This window comes from Scyliorhinus torazame, chromosome 1 (genome assembly GCF_047496885.1).
Source record: "Scyliorhinus torazame isolate Kashiwa2021f chromosome 1, sScyTor2.1, whole genome shotgun sequence".
Taxonomy (NCBI): Eukaryota; Metazoa; Chordata; class Chondrichthyes; order Carcharhiniformes; family Scyliorhinidae; genus Scyliorhinus; species Scyliorhinus torazame.
The window spans coordinates 224,011,106-224,036,737 of NC_092707.1; the positions used below are offsets into that span (position 1 = coordinate 224,011,106).

General features: G+C 45.3%; 1 protein-coding gene across 7 annotated transcripts in view; it reads right to left on the reverse strand.

Moving 5' to 3' along the window:
* Positions 1 to 25,632, reverse strand: part of dop1a (DOP1 leucine zipper like protein A) — a 431,858-nt gene that overhangs the window by 317,566 nt on the left and 88,660 nt on the right. For 6 of the 7 annotated variants that reach the window (XM_072502754.1, XM_072502731.1, XM_072502726.1 and 3 more), the window contains exons 7-10: positions 16,058 to 16,157; positions 11,642 to 11,751; positions 4,623 to 4,734; positions 2,721 to 2,841 (exon numbers count right to left, since the gene is read on the reverse strand). In XM_072502754.1, the coding sequence (XP_072358855.1) occupies positions 2,721 to 2,841; positions 4,623 to 4,734; positions 11,642 to 11,751; positions 16,058 to 16,157 (443 nt within the window). The remainder of the gene's footprint in view (positions 1 to 2,720; positions 2,842 to 4,622; positions 4,735 to 11,641; positions 11,752 to 16,057; positions 16,158 to 25,632) is intronic. The other variant, XM_072502737.1, reaches the window with a different exon arrangement.

Genomic DNA, 25,632 nt, shown 5'->3' on the forward strand with positions numbered 1-25,632 from the left:
ATGTTATTTTAAAAAGACAAAACATGCCATTTAATTACAGGTTGAGCATCCCTTATCTGAAATGCTTGGGGTCGAGTGTGTGTGGGATTTTGGAATATGATATTTGAAGGGCGAAACGGCCTGTCCCTGTTCTTGCAGTATTATACAGCGGGTATGGGACCCAACCTGTATCACGCTATAATGGTTTACTTTATGCACGGAAAATCTCTTTGATAAACGCCAAATGGTGCAGTGCACTAGAAAACGCTGAGACGTGCCCTTGAATCTAGCCTCTATTAATACAATGATACTTTTGCCTTTCTGCAAGGTTCCTGCATTCACTTTGTGTGCGGCAATCACACCCGTCTACGACATGTTGGGATCTGCGCACCGCCCGGGAACCCTCCCAGAGCCTTATGGGGATTCCCACTCGTGATGTCACGTCGGTGCTTGAAAAGAAGTGTGGATTTCTGAACTTTTCGAATTTCCGATAAGGGATGCCCAACCTGTACCAATAAAATGGGTTTGATCAATCAAGGTCACAGGTCACGGTCATTGAATATTTACTGTGCTGGTGGATTTTGCACACTTTTGAATGCAATTTTTCTCCATAAGCAGCAGTGGTAGTTTAAATTTATTAGGATATACAAGGCCAAATCTTCTGATCCCTGGATCATCGCAGATTGGACTTAGAATGGAAGATACTGGTCAGGACCCTGCAGAAGCCCTGACATGCGGACATATGTGAAGGGTTGCTTAGAAGTTTAAACTTTTGATGGGTAATTCATCTGTTCCCTGGGACCATTTACAAATGTCTCTGACTCGGAGGTAGTCAGAGACTTGAGAGATTTATGGTACTTAACTGGATAATTACCCAGGAAATGTTAGACTGATTAAAACCCAGTCTAACATCTGGGTGGCACAATGGTTCGCACTGCTGCCTCACAACGCCAGGGACCTGGGTTCGATTCTCTCCTCAGGTGACTTGTGGAGTTTTCATGTTCTCCCCGCATCTGCATGGGTTTCCTCCGGGTGCTCCGGTTTCTTCCACAGTCCAAAGATGTTCAGGTTAGGTAGATTGGCCATGCTAAATTGCCTCAAGTGTCAAAAGGCTGAGGTTATGGGGATAGGGCTGGGGAGTGGGTCTAGGTAGGGTTCTCTTTCAGAGGGTCGGTGCAGACTTGATGGGCCGAATGGACTCCTTCTGCACTGTAGGGATTTTATGATTCTATGAAATTCAATCCCCTCCCCCATCACCCTGCCCCCAACAACCCCACCACCTGACTACCCCAAACCCAGCCCAACTAATCCCAACCATTAAACCATCCACCCCCTCCTTCCCTCCAGATTGGATCCGACTAACCCAGCAATCCGATCCAACAAACCTCAACCACCCAACGTCTCCTGACCGAACCAGACTATCCACCCTGAACACCCGAATAGTCCCAACCTGATCACAACCCAACTATCCACCTAACCAGACCAATTATGACACTGACCTGGCTACATCAAAACACGCTCTCCCTCCCCTACCTTCCTGTCCCCAACCATAACTGACACCTCTCCTCCCCCCACACTTGATCCGACTAACCCTCAGACACTACTACCACCTCACCCACCTACTCCCTGATTCAATGACTCACCATTCACTAACCCACATTCAAAGACTGGACCTTTGGAAAAAAAGCCTTCTTGATTGGCACCCCTTCCACAAACATTCACTCCCTCCACCCACTGACGTACAGTAGCGGTAGTGTGTATTATCTACAAGATGCACTGCAGGAACTCATCAAGGTTCCTTACGCAGCATTTTTCAAACCCAAAACCACTAACATCCAGAAGGACAAGAGCAACGGATACCTGGAAACACCACCACCTGGAATTTCCTCTCCAAGTCACTCACTAGCCTGACTTGGAGATATATCACCATTCCTCCAGTCGCTGGGTCAAAATCGTGGAACTCCTTCCCCAACAGCACTGTGGGTGTACATATACCACAGAGACTGCAGCAGTTCAAGAAGGCAATTCTTCTCAAGAGCAATCAGGAATGGACAACAAATGCTGGCCTAGCCAGCGAAGCCCACACCCTGTAAAAATGAATTTTAAAAAATTACAGACAAAACATAGCAGTTATTGCTGTAAAACAATCCTTTCTTCTCCGACTCTATCATGCTGCGATAGAGTTCGCCAGGCGATACTGCAATGTGCATTTCTGTGACAGCCAGGGTCAGAGGATCCGGAAGAAATATACAGCAGTGAAGGTTCGGGAGAATCTTAGCATGCAGTGGCAATGCATTCAGCATTTCTGCTGCTAGAAGATTTGGGCCACAATGTAATCTGATACTCTAATTCAATACGAGAAAACTTAAAGTTTTTTGTATTCTTTCATGGGATGTGGGTATCACTGACAAGTCCAGCATTTGTTTCCCATTCTCTAATGCTCTTCCACTGAGTAGTTTGCTAGGCCAAGTGGAAAAAATGCCACCAGCTTATCTACCTGCCATTTGAACACCAAGTGGCTAGAAGAAAAGTCAAGTACGTCAATAATTCTGTACACTGCTACATTTGAGAAACAGTCTCGCTGCAAGGCAGTAGGTGTAATTGTCATCTCCAACACAAAAAATGAAAATATTATGTTCCACAGTCCAACTTTAGTATACAGCAGTGCAAAATACTGCAAATCATAAATAATTACATCTCGCTTCCTTTAGATTATAATAAATAGAATTAAGTTAATATACCTGCTTAACTGAGTGTGGTCTTTGCAGTAAGAAGGCTGAGTTTTCAGATTCAATTCAGCTTTGCACTGTGAATGCAATGTTCTGAAAACTTCTATAAGTACATCCTCCAAGATTGCTGGTCCTAGAATAACAGAATCGACCCTAAATTATCTTAACCAAACAGTACATATTAGGGAGGAGAAAATGTCATTTGAACAAATTGTTTACTGCATAATTCGCAGATGTAAAATAGCAGAAACTGCAGATCAGTACAAGGTAACATGCTTTTAACCAATGCAACAGAACACTACAGAAATAGAGTGCATTACTATATAAAGTGGAATATTGTTTTGCAATTGAGATCATCTGCACTGAATTTTGTATCTTGGTTGTGTTGCTAAAGTAGCACCAAACTGATATAAAACAGTTTGCTAAATAAAGGAAGGGACCAAAAGGTTCAGCAGGCAAACCATTTCAGGACATTCTTATCTAGAAGTTCGTCACGATGATAGTAAGTTTGAGAGTCAGGGCTCGCTTGTAGTAGCAGTAATAATAATCTTTATTAGTATCACAAGTAGGCTTACATTACTGTGAAAATCCCCAAGTCGCCACACTCCGGCGCCTGTTCTTGTACACTAAGGGAGAATTCAGATTGTCCAATTCACCTAACAAGCACATCTTTCGAGACTTGTGGGCGGAAACCCATGCAGGCAGGGAGAGAACGTGCAGACTCTGCACAGACAGTGACCCAAGCTGGGAATCGAACCGGGGTCCTTGGCGCTGTGAAGCAACAGTGCTAACCACTGTGCTACTGTGCCACCCATAGTAAGGAGCACAGCATAGGTAGAGAATATAAACTATTGGTACATAATGCAGGGTAGAAGTCCAATGCATCATTTCTAATAAGGTGTAGAAGAACAAGCTTCTTCTGTGCAGCATCCTGTGATAGAATTTACACAAGTGTATTGGCAGCAATATATTTAGTTGCTTCAACAGCTTCAAAAATGTAAGTTTATAATATAGCAAGGAAACATACATAAATTTTAAAATTGCAAGATTTCCCAGATCTTGATAAGTCAGCCACAATTACATTATAATACAGTAGTTGGACAAGAAATGCTGAGTTGCCTTCTCAGGCCAGATTAGAAAGAAATCAGTTTGCATAAAAATATTGTAGACAGTTCTCCTTGGAACAGAGAAAGTTTAGGTGTGAATAACAGAAATTTTCAAGATGATGAGAGGTTTTGATAAGAGCATCGAGAAAATTTAGTAATTCCTGTAAGTGGGCCAGTAACTAGAGGTTTCAAACTACAGATTTAAAATCATTGGCAAAAGATCTGAAGAAGAAATGCTTTCACTCTTTCAAAATGATTCCTCTTTCAAAAGTCAGACAGACATGTCAGGTAGAATGGCCTGTGTAGCAAGTTTCTACGATTCGAATTCTATTCCTTAAATTTGTATCTGAAATGACAGACACAGAAACAGTGGTCTTCATATGAAATAATCCCCCTCCAACCCAAGCAGGACAGGGTAGGTGGCGGTTGTAAAAATGGGAACAATTTTTTCAACTGGCTTTCGCGCATCTGTTGCTTTGTGTTGTGCATGTGTCGTGTCAAGATGTGGGCCACTTCAGTAACATGTTCAAATCAGGCTCGCACAGTGCAAACTAGAGCCTAAATTTAATTTGAAACTGCACCAGTTTCCTGGTACGCAAGAAAGCCGATAAGGAAAGGGAGGCAAGAGCGGTCAACTCAAGAAGACAAGTGCCTTTTAAAGCACTTCTTATTGGCCAGGAGAAGCTTTTGCCTCTACTTTGCTGATCGTCTCTCCCATTCCACTGTGCCCCCAACCACCACCAATCTTGATCTCTTCCTCCCTTCCCCTCCCAAATGCTGGATGGTTTTTCTATCCCTCGTACTGTACCTAATTCTGGTTTGTCCAGAAGGCTAATAAGAATGCGAAAAGGTTTCAGATCATGTAATGGCGTCCTTTCTTCCTCTCTACATCCTTTTCCTTGTAAAATTCCCACCATGGCCTGTGAGGGGAAGCAGCGAAAAAAGGAAGAGGAAAAAATAAAATTAATTGAGTCAAACAATCAGGGAAAATGCTGAATACAGGTTTTCCTATAAAAGCTACAAACTGGACCGTTAATGAGAACAGGTTAAAACAAAATGTAGCTAAAGGAACAGTTGCAAATCATGTTCACCAAATAAGTCCTGCCCAATTTCAGATGTAAACTTTAAAATTCAGTTCTGAGAAAATAAGCAGCCAAGATTTGTTTTCCTTTTTTTACAAATTAAAAATACCTAAACAATTTTTAAGCAAAATATTTAATTGCATCTTCAGGAACAATTATGGTCCTGGCGGTTCTTGAACCATATTAGCCTGATAGACTGATATTCTGCAAATTAACAGTTCATCATAAAACTAAAATTGATTTTTGGGGGGAATGTAGGCATCACTGGTGGGGCAATATTGATTGTCCACCCCTAGTTTTGTTTACATTTTTTTTCCAATTCTGGGACAATCTAACGCGGCCAATCTACCTACCGTGCACATCTTTGGTTTGTGGAGGTGAGACCCACGCAGACACGGGGAGAATATGCAAACTCTGCATGGACAATGACGCGGGGCCAGGATCAAACTCGGGTCCTCGGCGCCGTGACTCAGCAGTGCTAACCACTGGGCCACCACATGGTTTTGTTCACCCCTAGTTGCTGTGATTGTAACTAGCTGTTCAGATTTCTTCCAAAACACTTGATTTATGTTCACCATAAGGATTCTATGGGTGGACCTCATATAATTAAAACACAACAACCTTGCGCCTGGAATGAAAGGTTAGTGTGTCTCAGTGCTAATTACACTTATCCACTGTACCCTTGCAATCAATCAGATGCGAGCAAAAGCTATCATGCTCACAGCTGACACCTCCAATCCTGCAGTTTTTTCCAGTCAGAATATGGTCTGCCAAGCACATCATGCCTGGCACAATGCAAACTGTGTTCTCCTCCCAAACTAGTTCTGCTTTAAGAACCAAAATTCAAAGTTTATTTGAATCTGTAAGATTTAAGCCAAGATGTCCTTGTAAACCATTTTGGCAAGGTTGCTCTTCTTAAATTGTAGTAGGCTTCATATTTCTGAAAAATGTATGACATGAGAGAAAAGGATGGACAGCTGTCATAGGTACCAGTCCTGAACTGAATTCATTGATGTCAGACATTCCACACACTGCCCAAAAGAGAAGCAAATACAATGATGCTAGAAGTCTGAAATTAAACAACAAAATTATGGAAATACTCAACTTTAGACAAATGACCAACGGTGTTGGTTATGGGATTAAGTCTCATCTGGAAGATGACACAAGTATATAGGCCTCCCTCAATACTATACTGATGTACCAGCCTAGATGATATGCTTAAATCTATAGATGTGGTTTTGGAACCCACAACCTGCTGAGTCACTGGTAAGAGCGCTGTCACTGAATCAATGTTAAATATATCAATTGAGGTTCCGTACATATAGGTAGAGGGCACTGACTGGATAAAAATCTGGAAATAAGTGAAATCATTGTTGATTGCCGTAAAAACCTATCTAGTTCACTAATGTCCAGTCTGGTCTACATGTGATACCAGATCCAATGTGGTTGACTCTTAGATGTCCTCTGAAATTGCCTAGCACGTTACTCAGTTCAAGGGCAATTAGAGATGGGCAACAATGGAAGACCATCACCTCATGCTTGGGTATTGCTGAGGACCACAAGTAGGTTGAGTCAGAGATGGTTCAAAATGGGATGTGGCTGAGACCACAGCTGATTGGAAAATCCTTTCCTTCAGACACCAGAGGTCTGCACCCTCTGATGAATAATCTCCACAGCCGACCCTAACAGCACTGTCTTCTCTTACTCACTTGTAAACAGCGAATCACTAGGTAAAAACCGAACCACCTGTATAACTGGACGCACTAAAGTGCAAGTATCTGTGCTAGTGCATGGTAAACACAAGTATTGCAACAGTGTACTCTCAGAAGGAATCAGCTCCTCTGAGGATTCGCATCCAGGAGGTCCAATGACTTCTGCTGTACAGGTGAAGGCTCTGGAGAAGAGAAACAAATCTGAATTAGCGTCAATGAAGTAGAAATGTTGCGACGTCACCAATATGAAGACAATCATATTTCACTCACTGGTGAAATGAAGTCAACCTGACTGAGTGGTGTATGGCATGTGGGTCTCTGATATTTAATTCAACAGGAAGCTAGGACGTCCCAATTCGCCAGCTCCAACGATCAGGCTGTTAAAATGCCACTAATCTCAACATTTTACTTCACTGCAGATGCGAAATGGGAAATTGATGGGAGGATCACCTTTGATTCTCCCTTTCCCTAGTGTTCTGCACTCTTTTCTCCTGAAAAGGGAGAAAACCAAACTCATGAGTGACTGGGAAAGTGTAAAAGGATCAGAATCAGTGGCAATGGCAGCTGGATAAACGGGGATGTGAAGGAAGTGGACAGTGATTTGTGCAATTGCAAGGTAAGTAGGTGGAAGAGTGACACCAGGTGTGACAAGGCATGGGGGGTGGAGGTCATGCGCACAACATGTAAAGTGTAACTGTACTCACCTTAAGAGATTGGTTAGGTTATTAAAGCACTTCCTGCACTGATTTACTATGTTCCTGCTGCACATCTCCTCGGCCACAGCCAACTGCAACGTCTTTGTTGCAGGTACACGTTTCTTCCTCCTGTTGCTGGGAGGAGTAGCTCATTTTGATGGCTCAGTGCACACAGAAGTGAATAAAGTAATGGACAATTAAAATAAAGGAATATGCCTCGACTTTGTTGAAATGTCATCCGCTCTCGTCAACCTAATTCCTCCAAATTGCATCCTTGCATTGCTAAACCTGGAAGTTTCATTCTAATTAGGTGGTAGGATTAAAATGCCAGAGAGCGACTCCAGGTTCTTGCACATCTGAGCTGCAATGTATACTGTAATGTGCAGAAACACAGCTAATTTTTAGACTGCGAGGACTCCTCTCGTAAAAGAGGAAACCCCGCCCCGTTACCAGGGAAATTAATATTCTGTGGCGGTCACAGGGGCACGAATGCTCCACACCCAGTGGTCTCGATGGGGGTTATAACATCCCCCCCCCGATGTCCAAAGTGGCATCTACGTCATTGGATTGATGCAAGGGACCCTTGTCTGTTTTGCCTGGGGAAGGAGCTTGGGCATTATCTGCACGGGGCCTGGTAATGTATATTGGACAGGAACGTGGTGCTTTTGCGTGAAACGGCGAGGTGGGGTGGGCCGGCTTCCGTCAGTGGTTGGTTCCGCCAGTGGTTGGAGCTCCATATTGGAATCGGAGTCTGAATCGGACATTTCCTCGTCCGGCGTCCTGGATTTCAACGTCATGTGGAACCGGGGGTAACGGTGGCGGAAACAGTAGCGGTGGCTGCAGTGGTGGAACCTGCGCACTAGGACATCCTGGACCGGGTTCGGCACTGTGCGAGCATGGTCACGAAGGTGGTCTACGTGCCGGTTGGATTCCCAGCCTTGTGTTCGCACGATACAAGAAACCGGCCCGGACTGGGATAACACGACAGCTGGGACCCATGTGGCTCCTTTGCCAAAATTTGGACATACACCGAAATTCCCAGGGTGAAACATCACAATGACATGCGGCGGCCTACGGCTGCCTCAAACCTATCCTGCCCACGGCAAACCTTCCCAGCCAGGTCTGGGATGACCAAGCTCAGCTGGGTGTGGAGGTGATGACCCATCAACAATTTGGCCAGTGCATCCCATTGTGGTGTGGTCCATTCGTTGAACAAGAAACGCACCAATTGAGTCTACCAGGATCTGGAGGTCTGTTTCTGCATCCCCTGTTTGAATGTCTGGAACGCCCACTCGGCTAAACCGTTGGAGGCTGGGTGTTATGGGGCAGTGCATCTGTAGTGGATCCTGTTTGCGGCCACAAAGGAGTCAAATTCTGCTCTCATAAAAGCTGTCCCGCTATCTGAGACGATTACCTGCGTAATGCCGTGCGTGCTAAAAGTATGGCGCAACCGCTTGACAGTGGTCCTCGCAGTGGCCACCAGACATAGTTGTGGACCAACATTTTCAGTTTCAACACCCCAGGGTGTCCGTTGTGGAGGTCCTGCAAGAGTGGGCCACGCCTAAAGTTTGGAACCACCACCTGAGTTACCCAAGGATGACGTCGTCTTCTATGCTCAGCTCCTGGATTTTGGTCGTGAACTCCTTCAGATCGTCCGACAAAGCCCAATGCTGGGCCCCATACTGGACAATGTGGCAGACGAGGGACACTTGCGGGTCTGTCTGGGTCCAACTGCAGATCCGTGACTGGTAAAGAATCCAAAAAATGGAGGGCAGCGATGACCACGTCCGCTGGCACCGGCGTCGCTGGTCTTGTGAAGAGGGGAAGGCGGTTCAATGCGTCCGCATGGGGGACCTTCGTCCCCGCCCAGTGCTCCAACGTATAGTCACATGCGGCGAACAACAAGGCCCTACGTTGGATGCGAGCGGGCGTAATAGGGGGAATAACCCAGTCCTCCTTGAATAAACCCAGCAAAGGTTTATGGTCTGTCAAAACCATAACGGGATGTCTGTAGAATGTCTGGATATTGGTGGAATTTCTTCACAACGAAAACGATAGTCAAACCCTCCTTTTCGATCTGGGCGTAGTTCCATTCGCCGTCTTGTACGCAATAGCGATGGCCACTTTTGACGCATCGGTCATGCAGTGGGCGTGGATGGCCCCAGTCCCGTAAGGCGACGTGTTGCAGGTCAAGATGAGATGCTTGGAGAAGTCAAAATGGGTTAACAGCTGGGAGGACGATAGCTGTCGGCGCACTTCCAAAAAAGCCATCTGCTGAGACTGGGTCCATTCCTACGGTTGGCCCCTTTTCAACAGCCGGTTAAAGGGGAAGCCCCACCTCGTTACCAGGAGAAGTTCATATTCCGTGGAGGCCACGGGTAAAACGAATGGTCCACACCCCGTGGTATCCACGGAGGTTATCACAGCCAGATACTCTTTTTGTGATGATAGTTTGGATACTAGGAGAATTCTGATTAACGCTGTCTAACCCTTCACACACACATAAGAAATGGGGCATAGATTTGACATCTGAACCAAAAGGCAGCATGATCAACATTGCAGGATTGCACAGAAGTGTCAACCATGATGATGTACACATCACGTGCAAAGTTGAAAAAATATATATATTTATTAAAATTTTGTAACAATTTTTCTCCCTTACAAACAATAACCCCCCCCCCTTGTAACAAAAAAAAAAAGGGAAATCGCGCAGAGCAAGATATATACATGGCAAAATGATATATTTACACAGCTTTGTGCACTGGCCCTCACCCATACGTGCCAGTTTCCCCAACCCTTCATGTTATCTCTTGCTCATCCACCCTCCCAGGCAGTCCCCACTTCCCCCCCCCCCCCCCCCCCCCCCGGACGTCCCCTCCACCACCTCCCCCCACCCCCCAAGGTTGCTGCTGCTGCTGACCGACCTTCCTCTAACGCTCCGCGAGATAGTCTAGGAACGGTTGCCACCGCCTGTAGAACCCCTGCGCAGACCCTCTCAAGGCGGACTTAATCCTCTCCAACTTTATAAACCCAGCCATATCATTTATCCAGGCCTCCAGACTGGGGGGCTTCGCCTCCTTCCACATTAGCAAGATCCTTCGCCGGGCTACTAGGGACGCAAAGGCCAGAATGCCGGCCTCTTTCGCCTCCTGCACTCCCGGTTCGTCCACTACTCCAAATATTGCTAGCCCCCAGCTTGGCTTGACCCGGACTTTCACCACCTGAGATATTGCTCCCGCCACTCCTCTCCAGAACCCCTCCAGTGCCGGGCATGACCAAAACATATGGACATGGTTCGCCGGGCTTCCTGAGCACCTTCCACATCTGTCCTCTACCCCAAAGAACCTACTCAACCTCGCCCCCGTCAAGTGCACTCTGTGGGCCACCTTAAATTGTATCAGGCTGAGCCTGGCACACGAGGAGGAGGAATTAACCCGACCAAAGGCATCAGCCCACAGACCTTCCTCGATCTCCTCCCCCAGCTCCTCCTCCCATTTACCCTTCAACTCTTCTACCAGCGCTTCCCCCTCTTCTTTCAACTCCTGGTGTATTTCCGACACCGTGCCCTCCCCGACCCATACACCCGAGATCACCCTATCTTGAACTTCTTGTGCAACGGGAATTCCCTCACCTGTCGCCTCACAAAAGCCCTCACCTGCATATATCGAAAGGCATTTCCCGGGGCATCACGTGTAAAGTTGAGGATAAGAGTGCGACCACTAATACTACCTAGGACCTTTTGATTATTTTCTGTGCCTTGTTATTTAACCCCTTCTCTTGATTTCCCATTTATATGTGATTTTACTTTGCTTCTGTTTTCTACCACCATCCCCCATACATATTTATCATATGCCTTTATTTAATGCCATTTTTGCCTTAATCCTTATTCATGGAAATTTATGCTTTGATGCAACCCCTTGACTTCAGTAGATGGTTCTTTTAAATTCTGTACTTTATGTCTCTCATTTAACCTTTCCTACTTCTAGTCCACTATGAAAGCTCTAATTCCCAATTTAACACCTTTAGTTTTGGACAAATCTTTTTCCCATCTATTTTCAACATGAACTTTGTTAAATTCTGGTCATAACTTTCTTAATGTTCTCTTGTCTTTAGGTTGTTAACTTGTTCTGCATGTTTATCCATAACTGGATCCAACTATCCATCATTCCTTTCTGGACATGCAGTTACATATGCCATCCAAGAATGCTATATTTTAACCACAAACATTTGGATAATCCCAAGGTACCTTTACCAGGTAAAGTTAGCCAGTTACAAATCTTAATGCAGAAAACTACAAAGAGTGACAAGAATTTACAAAGATTGGAATAATTGATATACCTGGATCAGGAGCTTCTTGGAAAAGGTATTAAAATAATAGATTGCATGTTCCTCTGGATTGCTGTGCCTGGTGCTTCTGGGGCCTACAACACAACCATTATTATCGAATCCTAAATAAATTGAAGGAAGAACAGGGACTTGACAATGCACTCAAATGTGTATCTATAGTTGGCTATTATTGCATTTAGCTGATCTTTCCAAACAAAAATGTTTACTTACCAATTGGTAATCCATTTGAAAAAAGCAAAAGAGAAGTCACATATATATCGTTAATGAATAATAATCTAATTTACACAAATTTCTTGGCTGTTTATAGATGAAAATAACATTTACTTACTTCTATGTTTGTTTTCAATCTTAAAACAATTGCCTACCGTGGCTCAATTGGTAGCACCTTTGCTCTGAATGGGTTCAGGTTCCACACCAGAACTTCAATACAAAAATCAAGACTGAGGGAGCACTGAAGGAGTGCTCTACTTTCAGATGGACGTTAATCCAAGGCCCCATCTGGCCTTCAGGTGGACTTTAAAAATCTCATGACACTATTTTGAAGAACTGTAGGAGTTAACACCAGTTTTCTGGGATAATATTTATTGCTTGAGCAAGATTACAAACAAAACAGATTATCTGGGTCATTATCCGATTGCTGTTTTTGGGAGCTTCCTGTGTGCATATTGTCTGTTGCATTTCCTGCATTACAACAGTGACTACACTTCAAAAGTACTTAATTGTCTGCAAAGCACATTGAAACATCGCGATATTGAAAGTAATATATAAATGCAAGTCTTTCTTTGTTTCAATACATTAAAACATTAAATACAATATAGACACACTTTGATTATTAAAAAGTTAGAAACTGACAGCCTAATTGCAAAATACAATCACTGCAAAACATTTGAAAAGAAAGAAGTGGCTAACTAAATTGGAGACAACATGATTCACACTAAACATTAATTATTTACATTTACCAACACTCTCCTGTGGTAAAACATTCACAATCCTTACATTCTTAAATTAAACTGCAGAAAAGCAGTTGTGCACATTATACAATTAACATCTATTCCAGGGGTTCCCAAACTGGGTTCCAGCTCCCAGATGTTCCATTGCAAGCCAGGCTGATCTATACAGTTCACGTTTTGTGCCGTTTCCAGTTCATCTAGTCAGAGGCTGGCTTCTACAGCTGAGAGTGTAATTGGAGAACAACACAGAGACTGGATCTGGGAGCAGATGTTAGACAAAAATTAGGTTGCTGTCACTGTTTAACTGACTGACCAGAACCAAGGTTGTCACTGGAGATTTGGATAAAAATAATATTGGTGAACTCACACTATCAAAACCATCATGAGAGGAGCTGAAGAGGTTCTGGAAAAAACACATTTTGTTGAAGATTGTACCCAAGGAACTCGAGCAGAAGGGGAGTTGCTGTCTGATGGGAATTGGTGGCTGAATCTGTGAAGGAAGAGATGTGGAATTCTACCCGAGAAAGATCGGAGTTTTTAAGGATTTTATGGTTGAAACTGGATGCCACATATGCTGTGTGTACTGTCTGATAAACCGGTGAAACCCTTTGTTTCATCGGTCATTCAATGCATAATTTATAACATATTAACTATGATTTGTCTGTTAATTTCTGTTTAATTTATGCTGATTTTGGTTTGATTGTTACAGTTACAAAAAGTGAAATTTTCTCTTTGTTTTTTTGTTGGGGTCAAATCAGTAAATTTGATCCTTTTGATTTGTTGATCGACACAGGGATCATAACAATTACATTTTTAGCATGATTAAATGTTCAATGCACTTCGCAGGATCTTTACACAATAAAATATCACAATGAGCCACATAGACAAGATTATCAAAAGCTTTATGAGGGATAGGTTTTAAGGAGCAGCTTGAGGAGGAAGCATGGTAGAGAAGTGGCAAGATTTAGGGATGGAGTTCCTGAGCTGGTTCAGGTAACTGAAAGCATGTCCACCAATGGCAGAGCAATTAAAATCGGAGATGCCCATGAGGTCAGAATTAGAGGAACACAAATATCCTGGGAGGTGGTGGTGCTGGAGGAGAGTACAGAGGATGAGCCCTGGATGGATTTGAAGACAAGTATGAGGATTTGAAAGTTTTGAGGTATTGCTTAAGCAAAAGCCACGATAAACAGCAAAATGGGGCAATGAGTAAACACGATTTGGTACCAGTTAGGAAGTGGAAGCAGAATTTTGGATGACATCAGAGTTGGAAGGGGCAGAATGTGGGAGAATGGCCAGGAGTAAACTGGAACAGTCAATATAGAGGTAACAAAGGCATGGATGAGGTTTAGAGTAGAAGATGAGCTGAAGGTGTCATGCGGTTAAGGAGTCATGTGGTTATGGAGGTTGGAATAGGCGGTCTTAATGATGGTACAAATATGTGGCTGGAAGCTCATTGAGGTCAAATATAACAACAAAGTTGTGAAAATCTGGTTCAGCCTCAAACAAGTACCAGGAATGGAGTCACTTGCTAGGGAACAAAATCTTCCCAAAATGTAATTGTAGATATCCTGTACTGGATGTCATACAAGCAGTCTTACAATTTAGACTCAGCAAAGGGGGTTTGTGAGAGCTGTTGCTAAGGTAGAGCTGGGCGCTATTAGCATACATATGGAAATTAGCGCTGTGTAGTCAAATGATGTTGTTATGGGGCATATAGATGAGTACAGAAAAGCACCAAGGATAGACCATCAGGGAACAATAGTGTGCAAGAGGCATAGTTGCTCGGCTAGAGTCCAGATAATATATTAAGACTTTTGTATGTTGAACTTTCTGAACAGTAGTTGTGGACATCTTCGAACCAAGTTTATAGGTAACATTCTAACACTGCTCAGAGGCAGCAACTGACAAAATCTTGCTCAAGTTAATAATCTATTTACAGCTACTATACACACCATCCAAAAGGCTTATCAATATGTACTACATAGGCTATTTTCCATTCACTGAAGAGGTATATGCTGTTTTTTCACAGTAACTTCATTTCAGTATTGCAGTGTTAATGTAAGCCTACGTGTGACACTAATTTAAAGATTTATTTATTTGTATACAAATTCCAGATATGCAGTTGCTGTATTTATGCCAACAAAATGCATCACCATAGGCCTAGTAATTCAACATTAATGGCACAGTCCAAAAGGATGTTCAGGGGCAGAGCGATCTGAGAATGAACGTGTATCGATATTTGAAAGTGACAGAATATATTAAGAGTGGTTAGCAAAGCATACAGGAATTTGGCTTCAAAGAATACAAAAGCAGGGAAGTTATGATGATCATTTATAAAGCTCTGGTTAGGCCACAACTAGAGTATTGCATCCAATTCTGGCCACCACACTTTAGGAAGATCCTTCAGAGGGTGCAGAGGAAATTTACCATATGATTCCAGGGATTTTAATTGCATGGTTAGGCTTGAAAGCTGGGGTTGTCCTCCTTGGAACAAAGGAGAGTGAGGAGCGATTTGATAGATGTGTGGAAAAGATAGGTGAGGAAAAACTATCCCCATTAGCTGATAATACAACAACTAGAGAACACAGGTTTATAATTTGGGGTCAGAGATGCAAGGGGATTGGAGCAACTTTTTTTATGCAGCAAATGAACCTGGAATGCGCTGCTCACGAGGGTGGGTGAAAAAACAATCAATTATTTCAAAAGGAAGGGTGGCACGTGGCACAGTGGTTAGCTGAGGACCCGGGTTCGAATCCCGGCCCTGGATCACAGTCCGTGTGGGGTTTGCACATTCTCTTCGTGTCTGCATGGGTTTCACCCCCACAACCAAAAGATGTGCAGAGTCGGTGGATTGGCCATGCTAAATTGCCCCTTAATTAGAAAAAAAAAATGAAATGAAATTGAAAATCGCTTATTGTCACAAGTAGGCTTCAATGAAGTTACTGTGAAAAGCCCCTAGTCGCCACATTCCGGCGCCTGGTCGGGGAGGCTGGTACGGGAATCGAACCGTGCTGCTGGCCTGCCTGGGTCTGCTTTCAAAGCCAGCGATTTAGTCCTGTGCTAAACAGCCTCAGAATAATTGGGTACTCTAAATTTATTTTTAAAAAATCATTTCAAAAGGAAATTGGATGGCTACTTGAAGAAATAAACTTACAGGGCTGCTACAGAGAATGAGCAGGGGGAGAGAGGGACTGACTGGATTGCTCTGCGGTGAGTCAACATGGACTCAATCTGTCAAATGGCCTCCTTCCGTGTCATAAATGACTAAGCCATCAAGATATATAATAGTTTACTCAAGCAATGAAAGACCAAGTATTTGCACTGCAAATGTTTCCCCAGTTTGCACTATATCTCCAAATGGGCTGCATATAAACCTGCCAGAGTTAAGCACAGCATGTGAGCTAAATGCATTTGCCATTTTAAGTATGTGCATATTGGAATGATCCTAACTCACCAAGAAGCCATGCATAAAGTCTACGGTTGAGAGACATATCTCGCCGAAGTACTACATGTAAAGCTGCAGATAGAATATCAATCATGTCTGGGCGAGTGGCCTAATAAGATAAATGAGAAGAAAAAACATTTCCATTAAACATGGAAGGGAAATTTGGTGCTGAAAGATGTCTGCTGCATTTCCAGTCCTAACTTCAACATCACAGAATTTACAGTGCAGAAGGAGGCCATTCGGCCCATCAAGTCTGTGCCGGCCCTTGGAAAGAGCACCCTACCCAAGCCCACACCTCCCCCCTATCCCCACACTTCCACCCGATCCCCGTAACCCCACCTTACCGTACCTATTTTGGACACTAAAGGCAATTTAGCATAGCCAATCCACCTGACCTGCACATCTTTGGACTGTGGGAGGAAACCGGAGCACCCGGAGGAAACCCACGCAGACACGGGGAGAACGTGCAGACTCCGCACAGACAGTGACCCAAGCCAGGAATCGAACCTGGGACCCTGGCGCTGTGAAGCCATTGTGCTAACCACTATGCTACTGTGCTGCCCTCAGAGGGCTCAAAATATATTGTTCTCTCTCCATGTTGCTATCTTTGCAGGTGTCCTTCTTCTACTAAGTGACTCACACGATCTTGGCTGTGCGTTCAACCCTGAGGACAACACTAGAAATTTGGATTTTTGGAGGTCTTGTCCTTCAGATGATGCATTATGTCCTCTTCGCCAGCTCAGGTAAATATTAAAGATCTCACAACACTTTTTCAGCTGGGAGCGCTCCTAACGTCCTTGACAACAATCATTCTTCAGTCATAATAAGTAAATCAAATGGTTGTAGAATCTAATTGTTGTTTGGGAGACTGCCAATTGCAAAATAGCTGTCGCTATGACTTGCAAAACACTGACTGTATTTCAACGTTTTAAAAAAACTCAAAATCAAATAACATATATTCATCAAACTATTACATAGAATTATATAGTCTACAACTTAGAAAAAGGCAATTCAAACAAGTGGTCTCTGCTACTCTTGCCCATCTGCAGACAAACTCATCATTCTATTCCTTTCTTCCTCTTGAATTAATCTAACTTCCTATTAAATGCATCAAAGCTATTTGCCTAACCAGCCCTTGTGGTAGCTTGTTTCACATTCTTACCCGTATTTGGGAAATAAATTTCTCCTGAATTCATTATAGATCCCTTTGTTCCTCTATTGATCAAAGCACCTTTATTCTTCCTACCAGATGGCACCATCGTAGTTATACATATTGAAATCAATTTGACAATATTCTACAAGCTTGTATTGATGTCTTTTTGCATATTGTTGCAGTCTCCCTCAACTGTATGCCGCAATTTGGTGCCTTCCACAAATGATGGAATTCTATTCCAATTTCAGAGTTCAAGTCGTTAAAGTAGATTGTAAACTACAGCAGCCCCAGTACCAATTCCTGAGGAACACAGTCTGAGCAGCTACCCTTAACCCTCACCATTTGTTTTCTGTTTTATAGTCCCCTGATTGTAAATTTACGACATTTACAGACATCTTCTGAAAATCCAGCTATTACATTACCCTTGTTTACTCTTTGTTGTTTCTTCAAAAATGCAATAGGGAATGCAATAGAGTTGGTCAAGCATGATCATCCTTTTGAAATCTGATTATTTTATTTATAGCTTTTAGATGTTTTTACATTACATCTTTAAGTAAACATCCCAATATCTTACCATCCAATGATAAGCAATAAAGTTCCCTGAACTTGTTCTATCTTCCTTTTTAATTATAGTAATAACAGAAGCACTTCGCCACTACCCTGCAATTAGTCTCTTTCTTAGTGAGTCTCTACAAATACGTAATAGTGCCTCTGCTATTTCTTCCTTAACGTGTTTTAACATTTGTGGATGCAACCTAACTGAGTCAGGAGTTTATCCTTTTTAGCGTACACAGTATCCACAATAAAATTCTTCAGCACTTTCTATATTTGCATGACAGCAGAGCGCAGGGCAGGACGAGCGGCGGCCCGGACCAAAGCGGGGACCGAGCCAGCAGGAACGACCGGCGACCCCCCCAGCAGGAGAACGCAGCGTAAGACGAGCGGCAGCCCGGACCAAGGCAGGGACCAAAAGCGGGGACCGAGCCAGCAGCAGCAGGAGCCCGTTCGGACGAGCTAATCAGCGCACAAAGCTGAACGGAAGGTTCGCCGCAACAAAAAGAACTGGGCAGACAGGTGCATTTTCCCCTTGGGCCAGGGGGGAACTGGAACTGGAAGGCAGCCTTTGCAGAGGTGCTGAGGGAACATCAGCAGGTAAACAAGGCAGAGGCCAGAGTGGACATAGAGGCCGCAGAGGTGCAGCTCGCTCTGGGCAGAGCAGAAGAGAAACTGGAAGCCCAAGAGGTGACCATTAAGGAGCTGGAGAAAGCCACGACTGACATGAACGACCGGATCACGGCCCTGGAGAAGGAGGTGCGAGACTAGGCACAACACAGGGGAGCCTGAAGGGCAGAGTGGACGATCAAGAAAACAGCTCGAGAAGGCAAAATGTCAGGATAGTGGGCCTACCAGAGGGGATCGAGGGTAGAAACCTAACAGCATACGTGGCCGAGATGCTGGGCAACTTAGTGGGGAGCAAAACGTTCCCCAACCCACCAGAAAGGGACAGAGAACATCAGTCACTGCGCCTGAATCCCAAGGCAGAGGACCACACGAGAGCAGTTCTCGCTAAACTGCACCGGTACCAAACAGGGAAACAATCCTGCGCTGCGCCAGGAAAAACAGACCCTGCAAATGGGAAGGACACTCCATTAGAGTTTACGAGGGCATTGGGGCAGACCTAGCCAGGAGATGGGCCGAATTCAATAGAGTGAAAGCAGCTCTTCACAAGAATGAAGTGCGTTTTGGTATGCTTTACCCAGCGAAACTCTGGGTCACATACCAAGAGAGTACTTCTTCACAGCTCCAGCCGAAGCAAACAAGTTTGTTGAGGAACACGGGCTGGAAAATACGGGTAGAAATAAGGGACCCCTAGCAAGGGGCAACAACACGCCGATATGGAGGGGGGCGGGCGGGAAAAGAGTGAGGCAACGCCAGCCCCCCCCCCCCCCCCCCCCACCCCCCCACGGCGAGCGCACCCTGAACAAAAAGCAAACCACTGCCCGAGGGACCGCTTCAGGTGGGAGACCAGGCCGCAGCACGAAGGAACAAGTAGCGGAGAAGGGAGAGCAAGCGAGAGGAGTGCAGGGTAGGAGGGGGGCAGAGCGGGCAGAAAACCGTAGAGGCCGGGCAAGGGAGAAGCGAGACAGTAACCCCCGAGAGAAGGGCCACCACATTAGCAGGAAAGCTAGTGCCGGGGACATGCAACAAAGCAGGGCCGCAGCGCACCCCCAACAGGGGGGATGGCGCCAGGCAGGGGGTGGGGGTGACCACTCAACAGAGGCGGGAGAGCAAACGGGGATAGGAACAGGGAGGAGTTTTTAATCCCACATTGTAGTGATATCATGGTTGTGTTGAAATTCACTGACTGGACACGAGGAGTCTCATTAGTATACAAGTGAATGTTGGAGTCGGGTGACCTCAGGCTGACTAGGGAGTTGGGAGAGAGGTTGTGTATGTTCATACTTTTATTCATCTGTTGTTTTATATATATTTGACCCACAGTTAATGTTAATAAATCGTTTATAGCTTTAGCTACAAATGCTCTTGTAATAGCTTGCCAGCTTACCTGAACAGGTGCCGGAATGTGGTGACTAGGGGCTTTTCACAGTAACTTCATACTTGTGACAATAAAAGGCTATTATTATTAATATAAATCAGGCCATCCGACAAGAACATTACAAACATGACATCCATTTCCTTAATTCAACAATCTGCATTGGGTGGTCATAGTCCAGAGGATCATTAAACCAATCAAAACCAAATGTTGTATGAGAAATGGATCATTCATTGCCATTTCACTCATTAAAAAAAAATATTTTGATTCAAGGCATTTTCAATGTTTGTACCAAACACAGGAAATATTTATCTTTATACACCTGCCACAATACAAAAAACTCTCCATTACCTTGAATATCCGCATGCCCTACTTTACGATGTAAAACAAAAATAACCCGTAACAAACCTTACCCCCCCCCCCCCTCCACCCACAACGTCTACCACCCCTTGAAGGTGATGAACAACCTCCAGCTCGAGAGGTTACTCATCGACCCCACCGCCTTGGGTAGCTCCGGAGCCCACCACACTAACAAAATCCGCCTCTAGGCCATCAGGAAGGTAAAGCACTTCCCACTTGCACTCCCAGAACCTTTGACACCCCAAATATCACCCACCCACGTGCTTGGGGCCACCTTCACCCCAAAATCGCTGATGTAACCCCCAGAAAAGCCTCCCAAAACTTAACCAACTTCGGGCAAGACCAGAACATGAGTGTGGTTTTTAGACCCCCTTGAACACCGCTCATATTTATCCTTCACCTCCAGAAAAAAAAACTCATCTGTGATATTGTCACGTGCGTTCTATGCACCACTTTGAATTTAATTTTGGCTCAATCTTGCACAAGAGGAGGTCGAATTTATCCTCCACAGGCCCTCACTCTATACCCCCGCTTTGAATACTCCTTCAACTTCTCTTTCCACCTTTGTTTTACCTCCTCTACCGAGGCCCTCTTCCACTGCATTAATTCCCCACAGGTATTGGAGACCCGACCCTCCCCTATCTCACCTTCAGACACAATCTTTTCAAGCAACAATGGGGCTGGCTACCTTGGAAACGTGGTCAGCTCCTTCCTCACAAAGTCCATGGTTTTCAAATACAGAAAGTCATTAACCCATGGCACCTCAAACTGACCATGACTATAGACATGACAGTCTATAGATACTGACAAATGTGGCAAAAGATGTACTCAAGAGATGTGATAGGAGGGTACATTCAAAGAATTTGGAACATTCTCGTAACTTTGACCAGCCGTGATGTAGGGAGTTTGCCCATGGGACAGGAGGCATGAGAAGGAAAATTAATTTGGAGTAATTGATTAATGTCTAATTAACCAATCACCTGTTAAGTGACTGACACTTTCTAAACAAATCAAGGGGGTCTCAGCTGAGAATTAGATCCAATGAAAGTAAATAAGGGGCTAAACCATAGATAAGGAGTCCTTTAAGAATGTGATCTGTATGAATGATTAGTAGACGAATTCTAGCGTTCCGAGATTCTTGAAGCATTTGTGAAAACCACTTTTGAAAAAAGCCTTTAGTTGAAATGACTTGTATTCTGTAAATCTTGAATTACTTTTATCTTGAAGCTTTTTGCATTCCCTCTTCAGTACCTCAAGGACTTTTCAATGTACTTGTCAAGAGGAAGAAGGAGGCTTATGTAAAGATGAGACATGAAGGTTCAGTTAGGGCGTTCGAGAGTTACAAGTTAGCTAGGGCCTAAAGAGAGAGCTAAGAAGAGCCAGGAGGGGACATGAGAAGTCTTTGGCAGGTAGGATCAAGGATAGCCCTAAAGCTTTCGATAGATATGTCAGGAATAAACAAATGACTAGGGTAAGAGTAGGGCCAGTCAAGGACAGTAGTGGGAAGTTGTGCTTGGAGACCGAGGAGATAGGAGAGGTGCTAAATGAATATTTTTTGTCAGTATTCACACAGGAAAAAGACAATGAGGAGAATACTGAGATTCAGGCTACTAGACTAGAAGGGCTTGAGGTTCATAAGGAGGAGGTGTTAGCAATTCTGGAAAGTGTGAAAAAAGATAAGTCCCCTGGGCCGGATGGGATTTATTCTAGGATTCTCTGGGAAGCTAGGGAGGAGATTGCTGAGCCTTTGGCTTTGATCTTTAATGTGGAGATGCCGGTGTTGGACTGGGGTGAGCACAGTAAGAAGTTTTACAACACCAGGTTAAAGTCCAACAGGTTTGTTTCGATGTCACTAGCTTTCGGAGCGCTGCTTCACCCGAGGAAGGAGCAGCGCTAAAGATGGGACATGTTACCGCTCTCGCTGGCGGGTAAAGTGCAGTCGGTCAAAATGGTGGTACTTCCGAGGTTTCTGTTTGTGTTTCAGTGCCTTCCCATCGTGATAACCAAGGCCTTTTTTTAAGAGAGTAGGCAGGAGTATTATGGGGTTTGTGTGGGCGAATAAGACCCCGGGAGTAAGGAGAGGGTTCCTGGAACGCAGTAGGGACCGAGGAGGGTTGGCGCTGCCAAACCTGGGGAGCTACTACTGGGCAGCAAATGTGGCGATGATCCGCAAGTGGAGAGGGGGCGGCATGGAAGAGGATGGAGATGGCGTCCTGTAAAGGAACGAGCCTGGGGGCGTTGGTGACGGCACCGCTGCCGCTCTCGCCGACAAAGTATACCACGAGCCCGGTGGTGGCGGCAACGCTAAGGATCTGGGGCCAGTGGAGACGGCACCGGGGTGCAATGGGAGCATCGGTGTGGTCCCTGATCAGGGGTAACCACCGGTTTGTCCCGGGGAAGATGGACGGGGGGTTCCAAAGCTGGCATCGGGTGGGGATTGGAAGAATGGGGGACCTGTTCATCGACGGTATGTTTGCGAGCCTAGGGGCACTGGAGGAGAAGTTCGAGTTACCCCCAGGAAATGCCTTTCGATATATGCAGGTGAGGGCTTTTGTGAGGCGACAGGTGAGGGAATTCCCGTTGCTCCCGGCACAAGAAGTTCAAGATAGGGTGATCTCGGGTGTATGGGTTGGGGAGGGCAAGGTGTCGGAAATACACTAGGAGTTGAAAGAAGAGGGGGAAGCGCTGGTAGAAGAGTTGAAGGGTAAATGGGAGGAGGAGCTGGGGGAGGAGATCGAGGAAGGTCTGTGGGCTGATGCCTTAGGTAGGGTTAATTCCTCCTCCTCGTGTGCCGGGCTCAGCCTGATACAATTTAAGGTGGTCCACAGAGCGCACTTGACGGGGGCGAGGTTGAGTAGGTTCTTTGGGGTAGAGGACAGATGTGGAAGGTGCTCAGGGAGCCTGGCGAACCACGTCCATATGTTTTGGTCATGCCCGGCACTGGAGGGGTTCTGGAGAGGAGTGGCGGGAGCAATATCTCAGGTGGTGAAAGTCCAGGTCAAGCCAAGCTGGGGCCTAGCAATATTTGGAGTAGTGGACGAACCGGGAGTGCAGGAGGCGAAAGAGGCCGGCATTCTGGCCTTTGCGTCCCTAGTAGCCCGACGAAGGATCTTGCTAATGTGGAAGGAGGCGAAGCCCGCCAGCCTGGAGGCCTGGATAATGATATGGCTGGGTTCATAAAGTTGGAGAGGATTAAGTTTGTCTTGAGAGGGTCTGCGCAGGGGTTCTACAGGCGGTGGCAACCGTTCGTATACTATCTCGCGGAGCATTAGAAGAAGGTCGGTCAGCAGCAGCAGCAGCAGTAACCTTGGAGGCGGTGGGGTTGGGGGGGGGGGGGGGGGTTGTGGGGGAGACTGCCTGGGAGGGTGGATGATCAAGAGATAACATGAAGGGTTGGGGAAACTGGCACGTACGGGTGAGGGCCAGTGTACAAAGCTGTGTAAATATATCATTTTGCCATGTATATATCTTGCTCTGCGCGATTTCTCTTTTTTTTTGTTACGAGGGGGGGGATTATTGTTTGTAAGGGAGAAAAATTGTGTTAAAAAACTTTAATAAATATATTTTTTTAAAAAGGAAGGAGCAGCGCTCTGAAAGCTAGTGATATCGAAACAAACCTGTTGGACTTTAACCTGGTGTTGTAAAACTTCTTACTTTGATCTTTAAAACATCTTTGTCTACAGGAATAGTGCCAGAAGACTGGAGGTTAGCAAATGTTGTCCCCTTGTTCAAGAAGGGGAGTAGTGACAACCCCGGAAACTATAGACAGTGAGCCTTACTTCTGTTGTGGGCAAAATCTTGGAAAGGTTTATAAGAGATAGGATGTATAATCATCTGGAAAGGAATAATTTGATTAGAGATAGTGCAAATGTACCAAGTAAATTATTGGAAATAAAGAGTGCTTGGACACCTCAAACCGGACTGAGTACCTTATCCTGATTAAGAGATAAGAGGATCCTTCACCCCCCGAATCCCTTACCTGCCCATTCTCCCTTACCGCCGCCTGGTGCGTGAGCAGCCTACTGGCATTCTCCCCATACTCATAAAATGCTCCTTTAACCTGGCGAAACTGCCCCACTGCCTTCCCCATAGTAAAATCCTCAAAATCCATCTGGAGTTTGGTCCTCGCTTTCAACAACCCCTCCTCAGGGGCCGAGTATCTCGGATCCACTGCCAAAATCACTATGTGCCTTGATCGAAATAATCATCCCCCAATTACCACCTTAAACGCCTCCCACAGCACGGAGGCAGAAACCTCCTCACTTTTATTAAGCTTAACATTGGTGCGCAAAGCCACCCCGAACCTTTCACACACATCTTTATCAACTAACAATTCTACATCCAGTCTCACTGCAGTCGCTGGAAACCTCCCTTTTCTGCACATAAATCCACGAAATGGCGGCACATGGTCGACACCACAATTGCTGAAATGCCTCCCCAATCACTCCCGCCAACAACGTCTTGTCCATGACAAAGAAATAGATTCGGGAAAACATCCGATGCGCATGCGGAGAACACAAATATTCCTTCACCCCCGATCGCCCAAATCGCCACATGTCCACTCCCCCCTTCACTCCATAAACCCTAACAATTCTCCTGCCATTGCTGACACCTGGGTAGATATGTTCAAGGACTTGGGGCATGACCAATCCAGCCTAGGATCCCATCCCCCCCATAATCAACGGATTTGAGTCTAGGTTCGGAACCTTCGTCAACACCCTCTTCATTACATCGACATGGTCCCAGTTGGGGGCGTAGACATTCACCAGCACCATGGGCACCCTGTCTAATCTCCCACTCTCCAGAACATATCTACCCAGATTCCCCTACTATGATATTCGCCGAGAAAACCAGCCTCTTACTAATTAACACTGTCGTCCCCCTTGCCTTCATATCCAACCCCGAATGAAACACTTGCCCCACCCAGCCTTTCCTCAACCTTGTATGACCTTTCACCCTCAGGCGTCTCTAACATAAAAATCACATCTGCCTTCAAGCTCATTAAATGAGCGAAAACACGGGACCTCTTGATCGGTCAATTCAGACCCCTAACGTCACATGAGACCAATCTGATCAGGGGGCTCCACATTGCCCACCACCCATCCATATCCAAGTTTCAATTGACTCCCCCAGGCCCCTCCACCCTGGTCACCTTAAGATGGCTGCTGCCATCACCCTCCAACCATCTCCTCCAAAAAGAAACTCCCCCCTGCCCCCCACCCCAAACAAAGAAAGCTCCATGCTGCCATGGCCACTATCTCAACCCAAGCCAAAATCAAAGAAACCAGAAAAACGAACCCCTCTTTCACTGCACCCCCCAATAACCCACCACAGGTGTCACCACCCCGCTCAACCAACTTGGCTTCCATTAACTAGCATACCTGCGAGCATGGTGCCCCCCACCCAAGACAAAGAACACACTTTATTTTTTAACATAGCTCCCTTGTTCCCCCACTGCCCCACCTTGTCACTGCGTCACACCAAGCTCCTCCACCCTCCCCGCTATCCACCAAACCC